Source organism: Trichechus manatus, unplaced genomic scaffold (assembly GCF_000243295.1).
Source record: "Trichechus manatus latirostris isolate Lorelei unplaced genomic scaffold, TriManLat1.0 scaffold00008, whole genome shotgun sequence".
In the NCBI taxonomy this organism is placed as follows: domain Eukaryota; kingdom Metazoa; phylum Chordata; class Mammalia; order Sirenia; family Trichechidae; genus Trichechus; species Trichechus manatus.
Genome location: NW_004443944.1, coordinates 13,623,912 through 13,647,465, shown reverse-complemented (window position 1 = coordinate 13,647,465; position 23,554 = coordinate 13,623,912). Strand labels below are relative to the sequence as shown.

The 23,554-nt window shown below is 48.1% G+C and overlaps 2 protein-coding genes across 5 annotated transcripts in view; one reads left to right on the top strand and one right to left on the bottom strand.

Annotated features, from left to right (window-relative positions):
• The window catches only part of BCAS4 (breast carcinoma amplified sequence 4), a 66,028-nt gene extending 53,029 nt beyond the window's left edge, over positions 1–12,999 (top strand). For both annotated transcript variants that reach the window (XM_004370545.3, XM_023742965.1), the window contains 2 exons: positions 7,743–7,862; positions 7,992–12,999. In XM_004370545.3, coding sequence (XP_004370602.1) covers positions 7,743–7,847 — 105 coding nt within the window. In that variant the 3' untranslated portion in view covers positions 7,848–7,862; positions 7,992–12,999. The remainder of the gene's footprint in view (positions 1–7,742; positions 7,863–7,991) is intronic.
• A 6,343-nt stretch (positions 13,000–19,342) lies between these two features.
• ADNP (activity dependent neuroprotector homeobox) overlaps positions 19,343–23,554 on the bottom strand; it is a 28,972-nt gene continuing 24,760 nt past the window's right edge. For all 3 annotated transcript variants that reach the window (XM_004370243.2, XM_023742948.1, XM_023742956.1), the window contains one exon: positions 19,343–23,530. In XM_004370243.2, the coding sequence (XP_004370300.1) occupies positions 20,423–23,530 (3,108 nt within the window). In that variant the 3' untranslated portion in view covers positions 19,343–20,422. The remainder of the gene's footprint in view (positions 23,531–23,554) is intronic.

Sequence of the window (23,554 nt, the reverse complement as noted above, 5' to 3'; positions counted from 1 at the left end):
ACAATTACGGTCGGTGGCCGTGTGATGTGACAGAAAAGCCCAGTCGCCTAACCAGCTGGGTCAGGGGGCTTCGAGCCATCAATCCAGGAGGGGAGGCAGGAGCCCAGGAGGTGGGCTGGGGCAGGAGGGAGGAGGACCCAGCACACGGCAGCAAGTCTGTCACCAAGGTTGGTGGAGAGATCAGCCCCTGGATCTGGAGCTGGAGCCCTGGAGACAGGTGAGGGTGCCGTGACACCGACTTGCCCACCTGGCTGCCCCGCCTCTCCTCCCTGACTCTGCAGTTTGGGTTTAGTAGCCTCTTTCTTGGCAGAACTTCTAGGTGCCCCTCCTCTGCTGGTTTCCACGTTAATGCCTTTCTTCCACCTAAAAGCAGAATCCATAGGGATCCAGGAACTTTCCAGAGCTGCTGCCTAGGGTCAGCATCAGCTCTAAGCAAGAGTGTTCCAGCTTGTCTGCACTGCTGGGGTCACTCCAGGCAGTGGTTCCCTACCCTGGGAGTCCCCAGCATGGCTCTTCTGTCCCCAGGGCCTCCGTGGCCTCCTGGTTCCACTAGCTGCTGCAGGCCCTGGGCTGCCAGAGGCTGGTGCTAGGCTGGGCTGGCCAGGAGGGTTCTGGTGGGACAGGGCGGTGCTCTTGTGCGGGCTCTGCTAGGCTGGTCAGCCCAGCCCTGTGGCAGGATTGGACATGCTGGGGCTGCTTACAGAGCAATGGGAGGGGCTCAGCTCACAGCTATCAGAACTTTCTGGAAGACTCTGGGGCCCTTTGATCAGACACAGACATTGCAGGCAAGACAGCCAGGTGTGGCCTGAGGTGCAAAAAACCCTGAACCAGGACAGAGAAGGGAGCTGGTACCCGGGGGAAGGTCCTGTGGGCTGGCCGTGGCAGGGACCAGTGCCCAGAGCTCAGACGAGCCCGGTTTGAATCCTAGCTCAGCATTTGACCAGCTGCAGGACTCTGGGCACGTGACCTGTCCCCATCCTGTGTGAGCCTGTAAAACAGGCATTGTGACAGTGCCTGCCTGCTGGGCTGCTGTGTGCCCTGGAGGAGACAGTGGGAGTCAAAGGCAGCAGCCGCTGGCCTTGGTGGTGGCCCTGGGCGGCAGTTCTCACACCCCAGGGGCCTGGGGCATGGGACAGAAGCAGAAGGCCTTCCCTACCCAGCATTCTTGACAGCAGGTGGGAGACTTGTCTGAGCCACATGGACCTGGAGTGGCTGCCAACTCAGATGCCCGCAGGGCTGGATAGGTCCTACACAGGCCCGTCTAAAAGGGCGGTGCCCTGTCGCCCTGCAGGAATGTGGCCCAGGGTGGCCAGAGAGCCCAGCTTCTCAAGACAAATAGGAGTTCGGATACTTATTTGAAACCTCCCAATTCTAAAATGTTGGCAACAAACTCATTTTTAAATTTGCATGAGCCAAACATATGGGTCTGCAGGCCAGAGGCCAACCAAAGGCTGCCATCTCTGAGTGGGCTGGAAGGGGAACTCTTCGGTCCCAAGGCTGGAAAGCAGAGGCTAAAGGCACATTTAGCTCAGCTCAGGAATACCTGTGCCTGGCGCAGTGCTGGGGCTGCTCAGATCCTGGAGCCGAGCAGGCCTGGGTTCAAATCCCATTTCTGCCAGTCCCCAGCTCGGTGATCATTCTGAGCCTCAGTTTCTTCCTCTGTCAGGGGCTATGAGCATGTAGGGCCTGTGAACCTGAGGGCTGCAGTGGGCTGAGTGCTCCGTGCTCTACACACCGTCACTATCATTGAATTAGTCCCTACTGTTGTGAGGTGCCGTCGAGTCGGTTCTGACTCACAGCGACCCCGTGTACAACAGAACGAAACACTGCCCGGTCCTGCACCATCCTCACGATTGTTGTTATGCTTGAGCCCATTGTTGCAGCCACTGTGTCAGTCCATCTCGTTGAGGGTCTTCCTGTTTTTCGCTGACCCTCTGCTCTACCAAGACTGGTCCCTCCTGATAACAAGTCCAAAGGAGGTGGTGAAACATCTCGCCATCCTTGCTTCTAAGGAGCATTCTGGCTGTACTTCTTCTAAGACATGTTTATATATGTTTGTTCTTTTGGCAGCCCATGGTACAGTCAGTATTCTTCACCAGCACCATAACTCAAAGCATCAATTCTTCTTTGGTCTTCCTTTTTTCATTGTCCAGCTTTCACATGCATATGAAGCAGTTGAAAACACCATGGCTTGGGTCAGTAGTCCTTAAAGCAACATCTTTGTTTTTTAACGCTTTAAAAGAGGTCTTTTGCAGCAGATTTGCCCAATGCAATGCATCGTTTGAATTAGTCCCTGGGTGGTACAAACGCTCGCTTCTTACTGAAAGGTTTGAGGTTCAAGTCCACCTTAGAGGCACCACGGAAAAAAGCCATGGCAATCTACTTCTGAAAAATCAGCCATTGAAAACCCTATGGAGCACAGTTCTCCTCTGACACACATGGGGTTGCCATGAGTCAGAGTTGACTTGACCCAAAAACCAAAAAACCAAACCAAACCTGTTGCCATCGACTCGATTCCACCTCATAGCAACCCCATAGGACAGAGTAGATCTGCCCTGTATGGTTTCCAAGGAGTGGCTGGTGGATTCAGACTGCTGACCTTTTGGTTAGCAGCTGAGCTCTTAACCACTGTGCCACCAGGGTTCCGGTTGACTTGACAGTAACTGGTAAATGGCTGCTTTTGTGCTACAACGGCAGAGGCGAGAAGTTTCGACAGAGACCACATGGCCTGCAGACCTTCGAATAGTAAATTTACTGTCTAGCCTTTACAGAAAGAGTTTACTGACCCTGACCTGAACAGCCAGCCATCTAGGATTGGGGATGTGCAGTGAGAGCTTCCCCAGAGGGAGATGCAGGGATGGGTGGGGCTTACATGGGGCTGTGAAGGATTTCTGGAAGCAGGAGTTGAAGGGGTGGGCGGTGGCACAGCACAAGCAAAGGCCCTGAGGTGGGCAGGTTGGGCTCAGAGCAGACGGGGTGGTCTGACGGGGGATGGGTGGGGTGGGCTTCAGAAGAGGCTCTGAATCTAGGCCAGAGCTGAGGCTTCCTCTTGTAACGTGCTGTGACAGGCATTTGGGATCTTTGTCAGAAGAGGAGCAGCTTGGGGATGTGGATTGTGAGGATGGGGGACCCACTCTAAGGCATCTGCCGGGAGCAGGTTTCAGAAATGTGAAGTGGCTGGGTGGGCCTGGGGCGAACAGGAGAGCACCCACCCCCTGCTGTCTAAGGGACAGCTGCTTCTCAGCTCAGCCAGCTGGGGCCACGTGGGACTGTGGGCCCAGGGCTGCCGGAGCATGTGGTTTACCAAGAGAGCTGGAAGCCTCGTTTTCTTATGGGAATCTCTGGATTTTTAGATACTTGCAGTTAACTCCATTTTTTAAAAACCCATGAAGTAGGCCAAGCACACACGTGTCTGATCTGTGGGCTTAGGAACTCAAATGTCCCGGGTGGAAGTGGGGAGACGTGGGGGTGTGGGTAGACCTGGGAAAGCGTCCCAGGCCCAGAGGCCCCAGCAGGCCCCTCTTCCAGAAGAGGGTCAGGCAGGCTAGGGGTGAGGACATGGGGTGTGCGTGCACGCATGTGTGCCTGTGCACGTGTGTCTGTGAGAGAGTGGGAGCATGTGGGCTGAGCTGAGCCCTGGACCAGGGTGTCAGGTTTCTGGTGCCTAGCGCTTTCCTGTGGTGGTAGAGCCCCTGCAGGCTGCAAAGGGAGGCTTCTTGCCGTGGGGGCTACCCGTCACCTCTAGGAATCTCAGGCTCTTGTCAGCTCAGTCAGGTACTCCTCGCTTACTTGGCTGACCCCCCGAGGGGTCTCGGTGTGTGAGGGGGTCTTTTTATTACCAGCTGTGGTGGCAGGAGGTGGCCATTTCTGGAGTCCCCTCTAGATTCCCAAGGGTGAAGACTGCAGGTGAGCCTGGGCTCTGTCGTGGGAGGGAAGGACTTGGCTCGGGTTCACGGCAGGAGCCCTGTGGGACGATGGGCAGGGGCTGGGCTTGGAGCCAGACAGGCCTGAGTGGAACCAGCTCCACGGTTCCCTGGCTCCTGCTATCTCTCATACACAGGACAACTCCTCGCCTTGTAGGCTGGCGTGAGAATTGAAGAGAAAGTAGTTGTGGAAGGGCTGGGTCTCTGGCATCACAGTGAGCCAGGATGTGGCTTGGCCTTCTGGGTGAGGGCATCTGCCCCCCCATAGCATGTGGGGTGGCTGGGTATTTTCAGCCATGTGCCCAGTCCCACGCCCGCTGATTCAAGCACCCACTGGTACCACTGAGGCTTCTTATTTGTCTTAGGCAGAACTCTTGGTTGTAGGTGACAGCAACCAGGTCAGCTTTGCTTAAAAGATATGATTACATCTAAAATTAATAGCTATGTAGATAGGTAGAGGCCGTCGAGTTTGACTTCACGGTGTACAACTGAAGGAAATGTTGCCTCATTATCATCCTCACAATTGCTGGCATGCTGGAGTCTGTTGTTATGTCAGTTCATCTCACCAAGGGCCCCCTTGCCCTCACTGGCCCTCTGCTTCACCAAACATGGTGTCCTTCTCCAGCAATTGATCCTTCCTGATGATATACCCAAAGCAAGTGAGTTGGACAGTGTTCTGTTGTGATCCATAAGGTTTTCATTAGCTAATTTTTGGAAGTAGATCACTAGGCCTTTCTTCCTAGTCTGTCTTCGTCTGGAAGCTCTATTGAAACCTGTCCACCGTGGGTGACCCTGCTGAATTTGGCGTTGCTTCCAGCATCACAGCAACATACAAGCCACCACAGTTTGACAAACTGACAGTGGTGGCTGAAGCTGCTAGGGGTCTCTTATTACTACTCCTTGCTGCCTTCATAATTATATTTATTTTCCTCCTATTTTGAAGTCTGTATCCTGGAGGGAGGAGGCAAAAGCCTTGTACCATTGGTAGAACCATTTTAAGAAAGAACATGGATGGGTTGGGATGAGGCACAGCAGAACCAGCAGAGGCTGCCCCAGCTGGGCAGGGACATGGCTCTGGCCACTGGCCCTTGGCTCCCCTCATTGCCACCCCCCCTCCCATGCCTGGGTCTAAGGGTTGGGAGAAAAAGGGACATGTCTTTTCAGGGCCACAAAATGCTCTTTGTCCCCAAGGTCATGTGTCAGAATGAGAGGACTGCCTTTGAACCATCATCACCCACTGGAATGTTACGTTTTCTAACTGCTACTACAATGGCCAGTTCTCGAGAGAAATGGTGAAGATATTCTAAAACTGGATTATCCACAAATCACATCCGTCTGGCTGTGAGGTGTATCTTGTGACTTTTTAAAAATAGCTTCATTTCCCAGCTGTGTTCTGATCACAGTGCGACCAGAGTGAGTTGTGTCCTCCAATACGCAGGGCCAGGAGGCTGCCCGGGAAGGTGCTGGGAGAAGAGGAAGCAGGTGGGGATGGGACGCTCTCCCCCAAGGGAGATGAGCTAAGGGTGGCTGACTGACGGTTGACTGGATGGAATGTTCCATTTGCACCTTTGCGAGACTGACTCCTGGCCACAGCGAGTAGCCCATCCTGGTTTTTCAGGGTGGAGGTGGTGGCATAGGGGGTTTGAGATCCCTAGACATCTGAGCATGTTCTGCCTATTTAAAATCCTCCATGGCTTCCCTCTGCAACAAGAGATGACTCAGTGTGGTGGAAGGTTCCAGGGCTTTGGAGCTCAGGTGTTACAATCCATCCACTCTCATCCCTGCCCCCACTACCACCCTAAACCCAGCCACTCTTACCATGCCTGGCCACCTGCAACAGCTTCCTCCCTGGCTCCCCTCTCTCCCTTACAGTCTATTCTCTGTCTTGCTCTTCTAAAACACACATCTAATCACACACACACACATACCCTCTCCTGCTTGATGGCATCAAAGGCTCCCTGGACCTCTTAGGAGTAGCATGGCCTCCAGGAGCTTCATCATCTGGCCCTGGTTTACACTCTAACCTGGCCCGATTATAGACTGACTTCTTCCAGTTCCCCAAGCCCACCACATAGCACTTTGCACATGCTGTTCCCTCAGCCTGGAACACCACCCCTCCCAGTGACCCTCCACCCCCTTCCTTTGGCTAATTCCTGTGGGGGTGGTTGAGGTCCTGCATGGTTGTGCCTCTGGGAAGCCTCCCTGACCTCTCCAGGATAGCCAGGTGCCTCTTCTGGTGCCCCACCTCTGTGTCTCCCTGCTACTAGCCCCTGTCACATGGTGGTGCTACCTGGTGGTATCTTTTTCTTCCATGTGTTCATTTGTCTCCCCCACTCAATGGCAAGCCTGTGATGGCTGAGACTGGTGTCCTGCTCACAGCTGTGTCCTTGGTGTGCAGAGTGGGGCCCGGCACAGCATGGACCTCAGTGCAAAAGTGGTTAAGTGGATGGAAACTTCGTTTCCCCACCTCACAGTGGGGTGAAGGCCATGGTGTCACTGGGGAACAGGCACAGTGGGAGGGGTGAGTGGCATGCGGTGCGGGGAGTGCAGTAGGTGCATGGTGCTGGAACCCCACAGTCTGGCCCTGGCACCCAGGGCTGGAGTCAGTGGGGAAGGTTTCAGGGGAGGTCTGACTGCCGCTGAAGATGGGGCCACCTGAATTGGGCCATGGGGCTGGAGTGGGCAGAGGTGGCCTGGAGATGGAGATGTTCAGGGAGCTTTGGAGGGAGGGGGGAGGCAAGGGGGACGGGGCACATGGGAACAGGGGCAGGAGCCATACAGAAAGGACTCCTCCCTCTGTATCCCTTGAGCCCCACATACCTACGCATCTCCCGGCTGGGTCCCCCAAGGAGCAGCAGCCTTGCAGACCCCTCCTTCCTCCAGTGGGCATCAAATTTGGTTTTACATGGGAATCACCTGAGGGCTTTGAAATACCCAGATGTCTAGGCCACAGCCCAGACCAGTTACCTGAGACTCTCGGGCGGGCCCAGGCGGCAGTGGGCTGTTCTCGGTGGTTCTCTGTGACGCTGGGCTTTCCTGGAGCTGCATGTGTAACCTGTGCTGCTTCACAAATCAGAGCTTGGGGAGGATTGCCTAGTGGAAAACTCCCCTTCTAACTCCCTCAACAAAAATCCAAACCAGAAACAAGTAAGCACTTCATAAAATGCTTTCCTGAAAAAGTAACACATGCAGATGGCAACAACTCAAGGCGGCCCAGATGGATGGATGCCCAGTGAGAGGCACCAGGTCTCTCGCAGCCACTGTGCCGGCCCTGACTGCTGGGACGTCTGTGGCATGTACAGATGGAGGTGTGAGGCCCCCTTTCCACACACGGGGTGTGGGCGCTGCATGCCCTCAGCCTCTTCTGTGTACTTCCTCCTGAAGCCCCTTCTGGGTCAGCACACCCAGCTCTGCCCCTTGTGGAGATGGGCCCCCATGACCATTAGCCTCCTTCAGGAGGGGAGGCCCGCTGCCACACTCAGGTGGAAGCCTTCGTTCACACACAGTGTGACTCCCACACAGTGGATTCCTGGAATGGGTATTGTTGGGTCAGAGAACAAGTGGGTTCAAATTGTGATCAAACTAGTTGTCACCGAGCCGGTCCTGACTTGTGGTGACAGCACGCGTGTGAGAATAGAACCGTGCTCTGCAGTTTTCAAGGCTGTGACTTTTGGGAGTAGACGGTGAGGCCTTTCTTCTGAGGTGCTTCTGAAAGGACCAGAGTTACCAACCTTTCCCTTTGTACCTGAGTGCTTGACCGTTTGTGCCACCCAGGCACTCCGAATCGATGATAGAGCCCCTCATTTTTTCTCATTTCAGAGACTGTCCACACCAGCACCCCGTCGGTATGAGCTGCCCACGCTGTACAGGACCGAGGACTATTTTCCTGTGGATGACAGGGAGGAGAAGCGTCCTGCCCCTTAGCGGCCCCCGGCGTCTGTGAGCCATGTGCTTTTCCCAGCACGGATGTCGGGCGGCGGGGGGTTGTGTATATGGAGCAGCTTGGGGTTTTCTTTTTTTTATTGTTGCTGATTTGTTTTTTTAATTCCCTCCCTTGCTTCACTTGAGGCCACGGGCTTTGGAGAAGCAGTTGGTGTCCATGTGTGGCGAGGCCTAGGAGATGAGCTGCAGAAGGCATTTTGCACCAGCGTTGGGCTTCCGCCTGCCTGCTGTTTAAAAGGGGAGGAGGCCGTCAGGTCTGACCACTGTGGCTGACGGACAGGGGACTCGGGTTTCCCTTTGTCTCTGAGGGGCTTCTGGTCCATCAGTGCTGGTCTGTTTGCTTGCAGACCCCAGTGCCCACTGGTCCCACGGATCATCTCAATAAAGGTGTCAAGAGGTCATGCGTGGTCTGGGTGTCAGAACAAGGGGGGACAATTGTCTCCTTTTGACTCTGTGTGAATGTTTTCTGGGAGGACCCTCTCCTGACCCTCTGAATATGCTTCCTGTAAGTCCCCTGGCCTGAAGGGAGGGAGCAGCTCTGGCCGTTTGACTGCCAGCAAGAGCTCAGAGGTCATTAGGATTCTCCAGGGTGTTCAGAGGTAGGTTTACCTTCATTTCCTCTGATGCGAAGATGACACTCCGGATTCCTCAGACCTGTGATGGCTATTTCTGGTTTTTCTGGACTTCCTCTCAGAGCCAAGAAGAGGCACGCACGCACGCACGCACACGCACAAGACTGATCGGCAGAACTGCACTAGAATTTCAAGGAAATCTAAAATAATGAATCAGGCAAGATAGCAGTAGAAAAGCAAGGGAAAAGTTGAATCCTGCCAATCTTAGGGCAATTTTTGGGATTGAAAGATGGAGCATTTTACAAAGAGTCAGTGTTTTTCTGTTGAGATTATTTTTGTAAATTTTTATGGAAGTATCATTTATATAAAGATGCACTTAGGTGTGTGGCTTACTGAATTTTTACAAACAGAACATATCTGTGTAGCCCTCACCCAGATCAAGAGAGAAGCAGACAAACGTTGTCAGCACCTACAACTGCTTCTTGGGTTCCCTTCAAGTCACTATTCTCCCTGCCCACCTCCATCCAGGCTAACACCATCCTGCCATCAAATGGTATGGACTGGTGCTGCTGATTTCTGTACTTTGTATGGATGGAGTATTTTATTGGGCGTGGGGGGTGGAGTATGGATGGAAGTATGTGTGGAGTATGCACGTGCAGTATGCCGTCATTTGTGTCTGGCTTCACTGCCTCGACCTGTGCCTGTGGGACACATTCCTGTTGCTGTGCATAGCTGTAGGTCGTTAATCCTCATGGCTGTGTTGTATTGATTGGGACTGTCTAATGAGGGAAGCTTAGATGCTCACTATGGCCCGATGTGCTGAAGGAGAGCCTAGATTTAGTGGACAGTTAATTTTTCAGACAGAAGGTTGAGGTCCCTCGTTTCCTGGAGACGAGTGTATGTTGATAGCTGGAGACCCCCAGGCTTCTTTCTTTTCCAGGTCCTGAACCAGGGGCAGGGAGAGGTGCAGGCGAATGTTAGGTGATCGAGCCTCAGCAGCTTAAGTTTCCTAGAGACCCACTGGACTGTGGCTGGTAGCTAATAGGCTCTGAGGTCAGCCTGCCTGGGTGGCAGTGTCATTTCTTGTACATCTTGATTGTGTGACCCTGGGCTAGTTGCTTAACCTCTCTGAGCCCAGCCACCTCTTCGGTAGGATGGAGAGAATAATGGCACCTACATGTTGGGTTGTTGTGAGGATGGCATGAGATGATCCATGTGAGTGCTTGGCTCAGGGCCTGGCAATGGGAACTTGGTAACGGGTAGCTGTTGTGGTGGTGACTGGACTTGACGGGGAGGTCTGACTGTCTGCTGTGTTTCTCAGTTGACTAGCGGCCCCGAAGAGTCTCAACAGCAAGTGACTTAGGGGATGCCGTAAAATTTTAGAGTAAGACACAAGCCACAGAAGGATGAGAGCTGCTAAAAGTCCAGCTAGCTACCTACATTTAGTTGCCCTTGGATTCTTTTAGGGACTTTTTCCCTGAGTGAGGAGGGGACAGGTTGCATGAGAACATCTATGGGGATAAGATGACAAATGACCTGGAATTGGCTGTTGTAAATTTCCCAGGAGTTGCAATGCCAAACAGTTGGCTTTTAGGGACCCTTGGAGACACGTAAGGAGAGGGAAGGCCAGGACACAGAGGCCCCCCAAGAGTGCCCGGACCTCAGTGCTTTGAGACGCACATATCCTGGAGGCGCTGCCTTTGTGGCAAGTGACTTGGTGTATTTCCACTTTTTTAAAGCAAGTGTTGGACTTGACCATCAAATACATGAAGTCCTCTACCAATGACTTCAGCAGGCTCCGGAACCTGTTGCAAGGGTACCGTTTCAGCCTAGGACTGGGCACTCTTTCATTCATTTTGTTTTTCTTCTGTGCTTCCTGTTGGACATAGACATCAGTAGCACAGTCATTGAAAATTGTAATTAGAACAAGGCTCTTTGGTCAAGCACCTCTTCTCCCAGTGGATGTTAGCTTTGTGGTCAAAGCAAGAGGTTTCACAGTGGTGGTCCACAAGCTATATCTGGGTGACAGAAATGTTTGGTTTGGCCTGAACGATGTTTTTAAATGTTTTCATGTTGAGAAAACTAGGTAACCAGGGAAAATAAAATGAGATCCGTATGTCACATTGTATGCCTGGATCAGTGAATACTGAATTACTCTGAGATTCTTCCCTTACAGGCTAGCAAAAATTAAAGACTTTGATAAGAGTGTTGATGAAATTTTGAAGACACAGGAACTCTTACACATTGATGGTGGGAGTTAAAATTAGGAACATTCCTTATGGAGGTCAATTTGGTGGTACCTATCAGCATTAGAAATGTATGGGTCCTTGGATCCAGTAATTGCACCTCTAAGAATCTAGCCTCCCAGTATTCACACATACAAGAAAAAAGATAAGTGCACACGATTATTCACTACACACTGAAATTGCAAAAGACAGGAAAGACCCTAAGTGTCCGTCATTATGGGATTGGTGCAATTACAGTATATCCATACCTTGGATTACCATGAAGTTATAAAAATGTACTAGGAATTCTTTATGAATTGGTATGGAAATATCCCCAAGATACAAAAGCCAAACTGCAGAAAGTATACATGGTATGCTATCATTTGTGCAAAAAAGAAAGGCATAAGGATTCTCTGAAAGGATAAATAAGGACTTGGGAACCGTGGATATCTGTTTTGGTGGGAGGTAGACTTTTCACTGTTTACCTTTTTATACTTCTTGATATTTTGCTTTTTATCTATTCAAAAAGTCCAATTAAAATCAGTTGCCAGCATTTAAAAATTAGGACAGTCCACATAAAGAACTGGATTTCCAGTTTCTTTTGGAAAACTGGAATCTCTGACAGCACTGGGCTCACTTTCTTGCCAGGCAACAATGAGTACGCTGCATTGCTTTAGAGGGGGCCTATGCTCTTCAGCAAGCTTCCGGGTGGGTTCGAACCACCAGCCTTTTGTTTAGTAGTTGAGCACCCCAGAGGCTCCTTGGAAGACAGGCCTGATGATCTGCTTCCGAAAGGTCACAGCACTGAAAACCCTATGGAGCATTTCTGCTCTGCACATGTGGGGTCACCATGAGTCAGAATCAACTCCACACACATAACAACAACAGCAATAACAGTGCTCTCCAAGTTTCTTCGGTGAAGTATTGAAATCACTTATTAATGTCACCTGCCTGGCCCCTGTGAGCATTTGCATTTGAGACCCTAAAGCCGTGAGAATTTATTCCAAGGATATGAAGAGATGTAGCTGTGTTTCAGCTTTACATGGGGGAGAAGCAGCTGCAGGGGCCTTGAGTTCACATCACTGCAATTCAAGCAACCAGCAGTCTAGCTAGCTTCTCTGTGCCCCAATTCCAAACTCCCTGGGGCCAGGAAGTGGGGTTCTGCTATATAAATGTGTGCTTTCCAAAGCTGTTTCTTTTGGGGGTGACAGACACCAAGCCAGACAAAGACATCACAAGAAGAGAAAACTACAGACCAGTATCCCTCATGAATATAGATGCAAAAATCCTCAACAAAATATTAGCAAACTGAATTCAGCAACGTATGACAAGGATTATATACCATGACCAGGAATGCAAAGTTGGTTTAACATATGAAAAGCAATTGGTGGAATACACCGTATTAATAGAATAAAGGACAAAATCACATGGTCATCTCAATAGATGGAGAAAAAGCATTTGGCAAAATCCAACATCCATTCATGATAAAAACTCCTTTTTGGAGTGAAAGAGTTCTCAGAGAGGGAGTTAGAGGCTAGGCAGACACTCCAAGAGGTATCTACTTACAGGGATTACAAAAACTCAGAATGAGGTGTTGACCCAAGCAGCTAGAGGCATCGAGGAATTTTCCTCCCCTTCTGAAAGCAAGGAGCAGCCCTGGTGGTGCAGCGGTTAAGCACTTGGCTGCTAACCGAAGGTCAGCCGTTTGAACCCACCAGCCGCTCTATGGGAGAAAGATGTGGTAGTCTGCTTCCATAAAGATTTCAGCCTTGGAAACCCTATGGGGCAGTTCTACTCTGTCTTATAGGGTTGCTATGAGTCAGAATTGATTACAGTAATGGGCTTTCTGAAAGCAAAGCCTAATTTTGTCCTGTAGTCAAGGGTACAACTGTCTTTGGGTTTGGAAGAGTTCAAAGCAATTTTGACTTTGGGCAGCTGTCTGGCAGGAGTTTGTTGAATGGGGAAACTAGAAAAGTAGTCTAATACAGGAAGCCGCTGGTAGCAAATATATAGATCAGGGGAAGGCCCATGCTTGTTGCCACCGCGTTCACTCATGAGCCTTCTTAGGACACTGGTTCTCAACCTTGACCACACATTGAAATCACCTGGGCCACACCCTAGGCCAATTACATCAGAATCTCTGGGGGAGGGGCCTCGACAGTTCTAGCTTTTAAAGCTCCCCAGGTGGTTTCCGTGCACAGCTGGGACTGGGAATCACTGCTTTCGAAGAAGACTATCAGCCAAAAGATTTTCAAAGAAGCATTGTTCCCTTTCCTCGGAGGAGAATTTCCCCTTGAGTTTGTGGGCTGGCTGTGGACTCAAAAGCATCAAAATTCGTATCAGTAATAGTCAGCTGATGCATTTCAGCCCTGCAGGCAGATGGGGAGGGGGTGGTGGGTCGGAGGCTTGCCTCTGCCTTCTGGCTGGGACTTCTGGCAGAGAGTGATTTGGTGACTCCGTGGGGTGACTACAGCTTGAGGAAGGAGTTAAGGGGAGGACTACAGGGGACAATGCATTTGGTCAGATTAAACAACCTTTTTGTGTACCTGTCCCCTGAAGAAGTAAGCCGGCTTAGCCTGACTGCTGGAGGTCAGCTTCTTCCACTGGGAAGACTTCCTAATTGGATCTTCCAGGGAGGTGCAGCCTTGTAAATGCAACCTTCAAAGGCTTCATCAGCACTACACTTCGGAAGGAGCCAGGGCTGAGGCTCATGAGAGGCGAGATGTGGAGGAGTGGCCCCAAGAGCAAGGTTTGTTCTTGTCTTCTTTGACCTCACCAAAAGCTGAGTGTTGTTGCAGTGGTGGCTCCACCCAGAGAGTAAGGATTGTGAGCTAAGGCCCCCGGTCTCCCTCTTGCCTGTGAACCAAGGAGACATGAAGGCATTAGCTTGTTTGCTGTTGTTAGTGGCTGTCGAGTTGGCCCTGACTCATGGTGACCTCATGCATAACAAATGTTGCCTGGTCCTGCACCATCCAATCATCTTTGATATATTTGAGCCCATTGTTCTGGCTACTGTGTCAATCCATCTCATTGAGGGTTTCCCCCATTTTTGCTGACTCTCTACCAAACATCATGTCCTTTTCTAGCAATTGGTCTTTACTGATAACGTGTCCAAAGTAAGCAAGCAGAAGTCTTACCATCCTTGCTTCTAAGGAGCATTCTCGTATTTCTTCTAAGACTGATTTGTTTGTTCTTCTGGCAGTCCGTGGTATATTCAGTATCCTTTGCCAACATCACAATTCAAATGCCTCAATTATTTTGTGTTTTTTTCATTGTCCAGCTTTCTCATGCATATGAAGCAATTGAAAAGACCATGGTTTAGGTCGGGCACACCTTAGTCATTGGCGACATCTTTGCTTTTTAGAACGTTGAAGAGGTCTTTTGGAGCAGGTTTGCCCAATGCTGTACGTCATTCGATTTCTTGACTGCCGCTTCCATGGGCATGGCGTTAGCTTACTCGCATAAAATTGTTTTCTACATACAGGCTGCATTTGAGTGTAGAGATGGGTGGTTCTTCCTAGGCTGGCTGGCAGGTGTTTGTTGAATGGTGGGAAATAAAATAAATGGTCTTATACAGGAAGCCCCTGTTAGCAAATGTACTAAAGGCCCATGCTTTTTGCCACCGTGTTCACTTACTGGTCTCTTTAAAACAGCGATTCTCAACCCTGGCTGCATATTGGTATCACCTGGGCCAATTACATCAGAATCTCTGGGGGGAGGGACCGTCCGACAGCATGGTTTTTAAAGCTCCCCAGGTGATTGGTTTTCAAAGACCACCAGTCAAGACATTTTCAAGGAGGAATTGCTACCTCTCCTCAGCTGGAGCAACCCCGCTTTTATCTGTTTCACATACTGCGCAAGGTTTCATTTGAGGAGTGGAGGTTCTCAACAACCGTTCCGTGCTTCCCTGAGTGGAGGTAGCCCTTCTCTGGTTTGGATTGAATTGATTCCAGCTCCAGAGATGGGTTCTGACCTACGTCAGTCAGAGGAATCCTGACCCGGTAGCTCTGGCCGAAGCCTTTCAGCCCTAGGCACTGGTTCAGCAGTGGTCCAGCTGGCTTAGAGCTCAGGTTTCTTGCTCAATAGAGAGGGAGAGAAGCTCTGAGTATGTGAACTGGAAGTATCTTACAAACACCAGGTGTCTGCCTAGGATGAAGGCAGTCCTCTGGGTGGCAGGTGGGCAGAGACAGAGAGCCTGAGCCCTTGTGATGTTGTGGAGCAGCCTGCCCTACTCAGGCCCAGACGGTTACCCTACTCCCCTTTATTGAGTCATTTGAGTTGGGTTTCTTGTTACTTGCAAGTGAAAGAGCCTAATTAAGATAAATAGGTCCAATGCCTGGTAAAGGAAGTTGGCTGACCAGTGATAGGCAAAGACTTCTTGAGAACCACTCTGATCCGGGGCCCCGTCTCTGGACTCCCATCCCAGGGCCACCGACGTGCATTAATTAGGAGAGTCACACTGAGAGGAGGCTCATCCAGCTCTTTCAGTGTTGCTGGGTCTAGGAGAAAGGCACATTTTGGTGCCAGTATGCCCTGGATGGAGCCCTGGTGGTGCAGTGGTTAAGCGCTCAGCTGCTAACTGAAACGTTGGTGGTTCAAACCCACCTAGCAGCTCCGCGGGAGAAAAGACCTGGTGATTTGCTCCTGTAAAGATTACAGCCTAGAAAACCCTATGGGACAGTTCTGTTCAGTCTCACGGGGTTGCCATGAGTTGAAAATTGACTCTGCAGCACCTAACAACATGCCCTGGACACCACTCTAATCCCTTTTGAACAAGCAGAGCAGGTGTCAGGCTCATAGCCCTCAGCAGGCAGTGATAGGTAGCAAGAATTTAGTAATAATATTTCATTTTTCTTGTATTAATTTTTATGGTTACCTTCCATTAATCTCATAGGAGTCAGAATCAACTCGATGGCAACGAGTTTTCCATTAATGGCAAATTGTGCTAGTTTTCCTCTTTTCAGTGATAGTCTTCCTTTTATGAAAAGGGAAGTTGAAACATACTAATAATGCAGTTGTTAGGCAGATGTGGCAAAAGATCATGATGATGGCAGTGCGATCGAGTGTGGGCCAGTGAAAGAACAATGTGTTGGTTTAGAGATCAGGGCTGTTAGCATTCACAGCAGGGGAAGCCTTTCTTACGAGGTTAGTCTTCAGCCAAGATCGAGGCTGCTTGGTGTAGCTGGGAATACCAGTGGCTATGGAATCCGGTATCTGGGTTCAAGTGAGCATCTCCCCTTTTTCTGCTGGGATCTCGGACAAGTTGCTTAGCTTCTCTGAGCCTTCATGTCCACACCTGAAACCCGGAGCTAATACTCCCTTGCAGGAATTTTTTTGGGGGGTGGGGTAGGGCAGGACTGTTTTGGAATTTAGTGTCCTACAGTGAGTTCCAGGAACTACGTTTCAGTGATGTTCTGAAAATGCCTGTTGAGTATATATGTATTCATGAGGTGCCTTGAGCTGTGGGGGTTTTTAGGAAAAATTTAGCGTTCATAGGAAAGGTGGTCAAGCCCCTTGCCTGGGAGAAGCCCCCTCGAGAGGGTTCTGAGGCTCCCACCGTTCCTCTTCCCGGGGATGCTGGTACAGCTTGGCTGGCAGACTGAGAGGCAACATGCAAGTCATGTAGCCGTCTCCTCCTTCTCTTCCTTAGCACTCTCCAAGGCAGGCTTTTACTTTTAATTCCCAGACTCCCAGATGGCTGCTTCCTGTACACAGCTGTCACATTCTGCTCCAGTCTAGATGGCAGCCACTGCAATGCGTACATCAAGTACATTGGAAAAGCCCTTTTATTTCTAGCAGGAAGCTCGCCACTTGCTGTGTTTTCAAAAGGTGTCCAATTTGCTTTTTAGGCTATCCGTGTTGTGTCACTTACTACTAAGACATTAATAAAGGTAGCAAAGTTTTTAAAGCAAGAAATATTTCTTTAGGTGTAAATGGACTTACACCTTTCTAATAGGGCAGATGATGTACTGTGGTAGGGGAAGGGTTTGCATCACAGATGCATGAACATTGTACTCAGAAAAACACAACACAAAAGACAAAACTCAACAGTGTAGAAGACTCTGCCCTTTATTCCAGGTGTCTGCCCTCAAGGGGACTATGGACCTTCTTTCCCATGTCCTTAGTTGGAGCACTTTGAAATGAGTTGCAGATTCTCTGGGAGTTAATTTTGACCATATGCAACTTTCATCTTATATGCTGACTTTCGAACATAACCCTCACCTAAGTTGCAACTTCACTATATTCACATCATAGTAAATGTTCAAGTAGTAATATTTAAAGTGTTGGAAAGTAGCAAGATCCAAAAGAATTACCAAATGGTGACCCTCCTTTGATGCAAGTTTGGATCCATTTTCAGCCCAACCTACTAGTTGCTGGTAGAGATACTTCATTTTAAAACTTGACTCACTGTCAAGAGTTTGTCTCTGCTGTTATTTTTCAGAATGATAGGCGCAGCATCTTCATCTTATTTCCAGTCTTCTGGGAGTTTATCAGTTGAGCTGTTCCTGCACAAAGGTGACACTGTGGTGAAACATGCCTGCAACTGCTACCAACCCAATGAGCAGGGCAGGTAGAAATAAGGGTCACAATGCGTAGATAAGGGCGGGCCAGAAGGCTGGCCTGATAACTCCGTAAAATATATTCTACTTAAGTAGATTTTCTGTCACTCTAGCTAAGTGGTTCGCAAGCTTCAGTGGCACAGAATCATCTAGAGATGATTTCTGGGTCCCATCACAAGTTCAGTGCTGGTGGTTGTCTGAGGAGGAACTGCTCCTGTGTATGGCAGTACTCACTTGACAAGAAGCAGGTTTAATTCCTTCTACTGAAGTGTTTCAGACAAGGAATTCATCAGTCTTCAGTAGATCCAAAGGAGCTTTCAAACCTGGCACTCGTCACTCATTTCCGAAACGGTGTGCATCTCTCTAAATGGGCAGGCATTTGGACCAAATAGACACACAACTAGAGGACAACAAAAGGGGCCGATCTTTGTGCTTGGATCTTAAGAGGGGACAAACAACGACTTGAAAAAGAGATGTCTGCTTGTATCCCTCAATGACAAGAACCAAACATGGGGCATGAAAATGCTCCTATGTGCTGGAAAGGGAGAAAAACCAAAGTCCTAGCCAGTCCGACTCTGGAACTCATTGCCGCAAGAGAACTGAAAGGCAAAAAGACAAGTTCTCTGGAATAAGGACTTATGCTTTGCTTTGTCAGAACAGAGATCTACAGGAGAACTGGTCAGCCTACAGTTACATTCTCTAATCAGAACATGGCAGATTGCCACAGCTTTTAAGTGATTTTCAGATTTTTCCAAAAGCAAACAGTAGCAACAACATTCTTTTAAAATGGCTTTTATTGAGACACTTTTAGGGCTTTTGCAACATTTCCAGTTGGGAATCTTTATTTCCAACTCTTAGGTGGCTAAACCCTTTTCTGAATGCCAGAAAGGCCCACTCCCACCACTTAGCAAGGTGGTGAGGAAGCATACTCATCTGTCTCTGCTCAGATGTCCAAACAGGAATGTATTTCACCCCTGCTACTTTGCACACATCTCATTAGTCCTCCATGTAGGACTCATAAGCCCAGGCAAAGCTCTTCCCACCTGTTAATTAAAGGCAGAATAATTTCCAAACAAATGTGAGATGGTTTAAATTCAGCTGGTATTCCTGTCCCAAAGAGAAACAGACCTCTCAATGCCATAGTTTTTTCCATATTTGGTAATCTGTAGTGTCTTAATTTGGGGACATCCTGTCCCAAATAGTCACTGGTCTCCATAGAATTTATAACCTGTGTTTAACAGATAGCTCCATGCCATCCCCAAATACTCTAAAAGTTTCTAGTTCCAGCATTTTCTCCTGTATTCTTTTTGAGAAGCATTAACGTTATAGGGGAGGATGGTCAGTTCTCTTACTTTCAGTAACAAAAGCATTCTAAGTTTTTTTGGAAAGGGTCTTAGAAGTTATGGAAATCAACCATTGCAGAATTTTTTAGGCCAGCATCCCTGAGAGGTGACTGACTGCCCAGCCTCTGCATGGGTTGGAGCATCCCATCATTGTAATTGTGGAAAATGCTGGCCTAATTCTGCCTCCTTGTAACTTTCCGCTCTTTAGTACAAGTCACTCTTGGGGAATCTATGCAAAATAAATACACCACCTCCTTCCATCTTGACAGCCCTCCAAACGTGTGATCTCCAAAGCCTATTTTTCTTAATAGCAAGATGGTCAAGACAGTTATAACAAAGGCAGAGTGTGGTTGCCTGTTTAGTACAATTGTTCCCATTACAAGGTGAAAACTAACATTTATTTCATTTAGAAGAAAGAACACCAGGGCATTAAGATTCTGTTTGCAAATCAATGCCAATTTATGTTTACATCCTTTTATCATTAAGACATTTACATATATAAGCAGGCTCTTCTCCTTAACAAAAGGGGAACTGAAAAACTCAAGGATGTTTACTTTAGCAGGTAAAAAGGAGGAAGGGGGAGGAAAAAAGACCAAAAGAATTTGTAACAGGTGCCTTGAGAGAAAGCATTCTTTTCTGCAAATAGCAGATCTTGGTTTTCCACAAGTTTGCTTGGTGACTGTGGCTTCCATCTCTGATGAAAGAGAGCCAGGGTATCAAATGGCACAAAATATAATGGACACAGGACTGTCATGTGTAATAAAGCAAATATTTACATTAAGCACAATACAGCAATTTATTTAGATGCTTAAAATGAATACAAAGGGAAATAAAGATCACAAAATTATACATACTACAACAGTGTGTCATATATTAGATGGTATAAATGAATACACCAAGGTGGTGTTTAACTAAAGATAAAACTAAATATCCAAAATGCAGCACTCATTTGTTTGCTGCTTTAACACAACACAGTTTTATACAGATCTAAAAGGTGTCAAAATTAGTGACTGCAAAGTCGTCAATTCTTGCATGTGATTTTAGCTTAAAAGATTTCAGAAAACAGATCTGAAATACCGGTGGTTTTTGTTTTTTTTTTTGTCAGCTGTAATGTCAAGGATATTCAGAACAAGAAAAATTCTATAATACAAGAGAGTCCAGATATATACTTTATGTGGCTGGCCTCTGCTGCAAGATTGTACAAGGTTATGTGCAAAAACTAAGTCTGTCCAAAAGTCCATACTAGCGTAGTTTCAAGCTTCTGCTAGATAAACTAGATATAGCGTTTATTACACAGCAAGGGCAACACTAAAAAAAGAAACAAATCTATGATGGGTACACAATAACAATATCATAAGCATCACTTGAAGAGGTCTAAAAGACTGTACAAATATACATCTCAACTATTCAGAATGAATACATGAAGAAAAAAATCGATTTTTCCCAAAGTCTACTATACACGTTGAACTGGTAGCTTGTATGTTGGCCCTACACTACCATGTGAATCGGGGGCTTCTCAAAGACATCCAACCATACATTTACAGAGGAAAAGAAATGTTGAAAAGGCAGATAAAATAAACCTCTGCTTTTCTTCATGTGCGTTCGTGAGCCACCAGCTTATTGGTTTTTCACATTTAGTCACTGTGTTTGTCACAGCAGGTCTGAAGCAAGATCAGCCAACAATGTGTCACATATTCAGAAATAACCACCGCGATTGCAGCGGCCACATGTCCACACAAGCCTTATGACCCAGCACTCAAAAGGCAGTACCAGTTAGAATATAAGCTCTGCAGTCAGACGGAAGGGAGAACAGAACCCCAGCTGGCAGCATGTCTCTGATGCTGGGGCACCTGGCACCTAGGCCTGCTGGCTGCTCAGTTTGACTCCGGTTAAGCTGCCATGCATCGGCTCAGCTACCCCATCCGTCATGTTGTCAAACTGCTCCCCATCCTCACTGTCAATTGTGCTATTCTGCCACTCAATCTGTGGGTTGGATAAGCGCTCATCATTTTCAGATGCATTTTTCCACTGTGACTGGTCCTTGGACCAAAACCCCTCAACTTTTCCATAGGAACTATTCTTCCATTTTAACTGCTCTCCGTCACCTTGCATGGTAGCCTTTTTTTGGGCAGCTGGCTTACTGCTCCTCGCGTCTTCACTCTGGGAAGACTCATCAGACCAGGTGCCTGGTTTCATTTCGCATGTGTTGTCCTCAAAGTCCGACACTTGTTGGGATCCAGGCCCGCTCTCAAATGGAGAAGCCCCGTCTTTCCACTCAACAACATCATCCTGATCAACCTCACTATCAGAAGCATCATGCATTAGTTTAGTTGGTTCCTCAGTCAAATGAATAGTTTCGTATTTTGAACTATTCTCCTCTTTTTGGTCTAGCTTCTCCTCAGCTTCTAAATCCTCCTCAGGAATTACCTTCGGTATGTGTTCCTCTGGGTTATCATTAGGGAGTTTAGGCTCAACTTCAAAAACGGGGTCAAAAGGGCTACCACTTCCATTGGATTCTTCTTCTAAATTTTCAAAACTGTCTGAAGAACTATCATCTTCCTTCCCAAGGTTGAGCTTTTTGTCAGCAGTTTTACTAGCATTGACTCTGGAATCTTTCTCATCATGATTTTCAAACAGCCACTCGGCATCAAAATCCATCTCATGCTTGACTTTATTTAATTCTTTCATGTTAAAGCCCAGCAACACACCAGGCTTGTACTTTTCACAATCTCGGACACACTTCTTCCTTTTGTTGCTAAAATGGGAAGCAATGTCACTCTTCCACAACCATAAACTGGCCGCCAACTTCTCAATTTCTCTCCTAGTGGGATAGGGCTGTTTGTTGAAATACTTTGTTAGAAAGCTTTTCCTGGCCTCATAGGAATCATCTTCATGACCCTTTGGGTCTAAAGCTAAAACAACGGGCTCTTCAGGCTTCTCTTCAAAGGCAGGTGAATCGACATCCTCATCTAGCTTTCGCTTTTTCAGCAGAGGAAACTCCATTTGCTCGTAAGTGCGCTTCACAGGCGCCAGGCCTGGAGACTGATTAAGCCGAGAGGGTGCATTGGTCTTATCCTGGCCATTTTGGGTTTTTCCAACACCCCTGCAGTGAACTAGATGCAGTGTGATAGTCGAGGCGGTCATGTTGCTTGTGTACACACCAAGGCAATGGATGCATTTGTAGGTGAGCTTCTTCTCAACCGGATGAACCGTCTGAATAACTTGGTGTCTCTCTCGTAAATGATGTGCAAGTGCATCAGATATGGGTCCTTTTAGGATTGAAAAGCAGAGCGGGCAAAGGGTTTTCCCAACATCTTTTTTATAGGGCACTGCAGCTTGAGGTGAACTTTTGACAGGAGTATCTGCCTTTTCCTGGACTTTTGGCTGTGGCTTTGGAGGGACTGGAGGAGTATTTTGGGCATGGTAAGCAACAGATTCAGCTGGGGCATCTCTCAGGTTGTATGTAGTTACAAGGAGATGGATGTTAGTGTGACTACCCTGCTGCAATGTCAAATCAAAACTCAAAGTAGAATCTGTCTTAGGTCCCATCTCTTCATCAATATGGACCATTCGCATGTGCGCTGCCATCTTCTCCACGTCGTTGAAAGTTGAACGGCAATACGGACAAGACAGCCCGTGAATTAACATATGGTTGAGCAGGGTATCTGTGGGCAAGTAGCGATTACAGTAGAGGCATTTGCTAGTAAAATTATGTATTTTCATAATGTAGTTGGCTACTGCTGGGACCTTCTCAGCTTTATGTTCTTTTTCGAAGTGCACACTATAGACATTTTCAGGAAAAAGCTCATTGCAGATTGTACATATTTTCCATTTTTGGGTTGAGGAAGTATTGGCTGGCGGAGGGCCTGTGGCAGCTGCAGTAGGTTTGGAACTGGACTGACCTAACACTCTGGATGCCTGTGACTGGGAGAGGGAAGGAGACTTTAACTGGCCTGATGAGAGAGAAGAGGCATTAGCAGACTGAAGGGAGTATCTTGCTGGTGCCTGGGACCTCTGCTCTGACCCAAGCCCATAAGACCTTCCATTTCCACTGGGAAGTAACTGCTTCACAGACTGAGACTGCTGAGGAATGGAAACTGGTGCATTGCCACCTAGACCCAGTCTCATTGACTGGCCAACGCCATAGCCCTGGCCTACAGATTTGACTCCATAGTTGTTCTGCTGTAGGTGAACATTGGACATCATGTTGACTCCTGTAGAATTTAAGTTAGGCTTTGGTATTGAGAGTCGATTCACCATCTGCTGTGACGGTAAAGATCGGACATTTCCAGAAGCAAGGGAACCAATTCTTGGTGGGAGTCCCATGCCCTTCTTCTCTTGAGGTTTGGGAGCAATTAGCATCAAGGGTTTGGATCGGGGAACCACCACATTCGTGTGCCCAATCATGGCAGTGACCTGATAGCCTATGCGTTCATGGTCTTCGATGACATGTTGTACCAAAGCTTCGTAGGACTTCGGCATGAAAAGGCATCGCTTGCAGTGTATACTGCACTCTTCCCGGGTATTTGAGCCTAAGGGGACTGCACCGTTGAGTGATTTTTCACCTGCCTTTGCTATGTAAGGTGCTGCCACATGCTGAAAATGTTCCCTGTAAATGTGCTTCCTAACTATTTCATAAAGAGGATCTCGGTAAGTGCACTTCTTACAGTAATAAACAGCTTGCTCTACACTGTCAGCCTGCTTAGGTTTAAGGCCATCATTTTTGTTTTTATCTTTGAAAGTGCTGAGGCTGCTACTTGGTGCGCTGGCATTTGGAGCATGAAATATTTTAATGTGTGTTTCCAAAGTCTTTTTGTCTGCGTTGAAGGTACAGTAGGGGCAATTAAGAAGAATCCTATTTTCAAAGTCTTCACTATGGACATTCCGGAAATGACTTTTGTAGGCAGAGAAGAATTTTGAGGAAAATGGACAAGCGCTGCAGCAAAAAGGTTTTGTCCGATAGTCCTAAAGAAAACACAAAAACTGCAA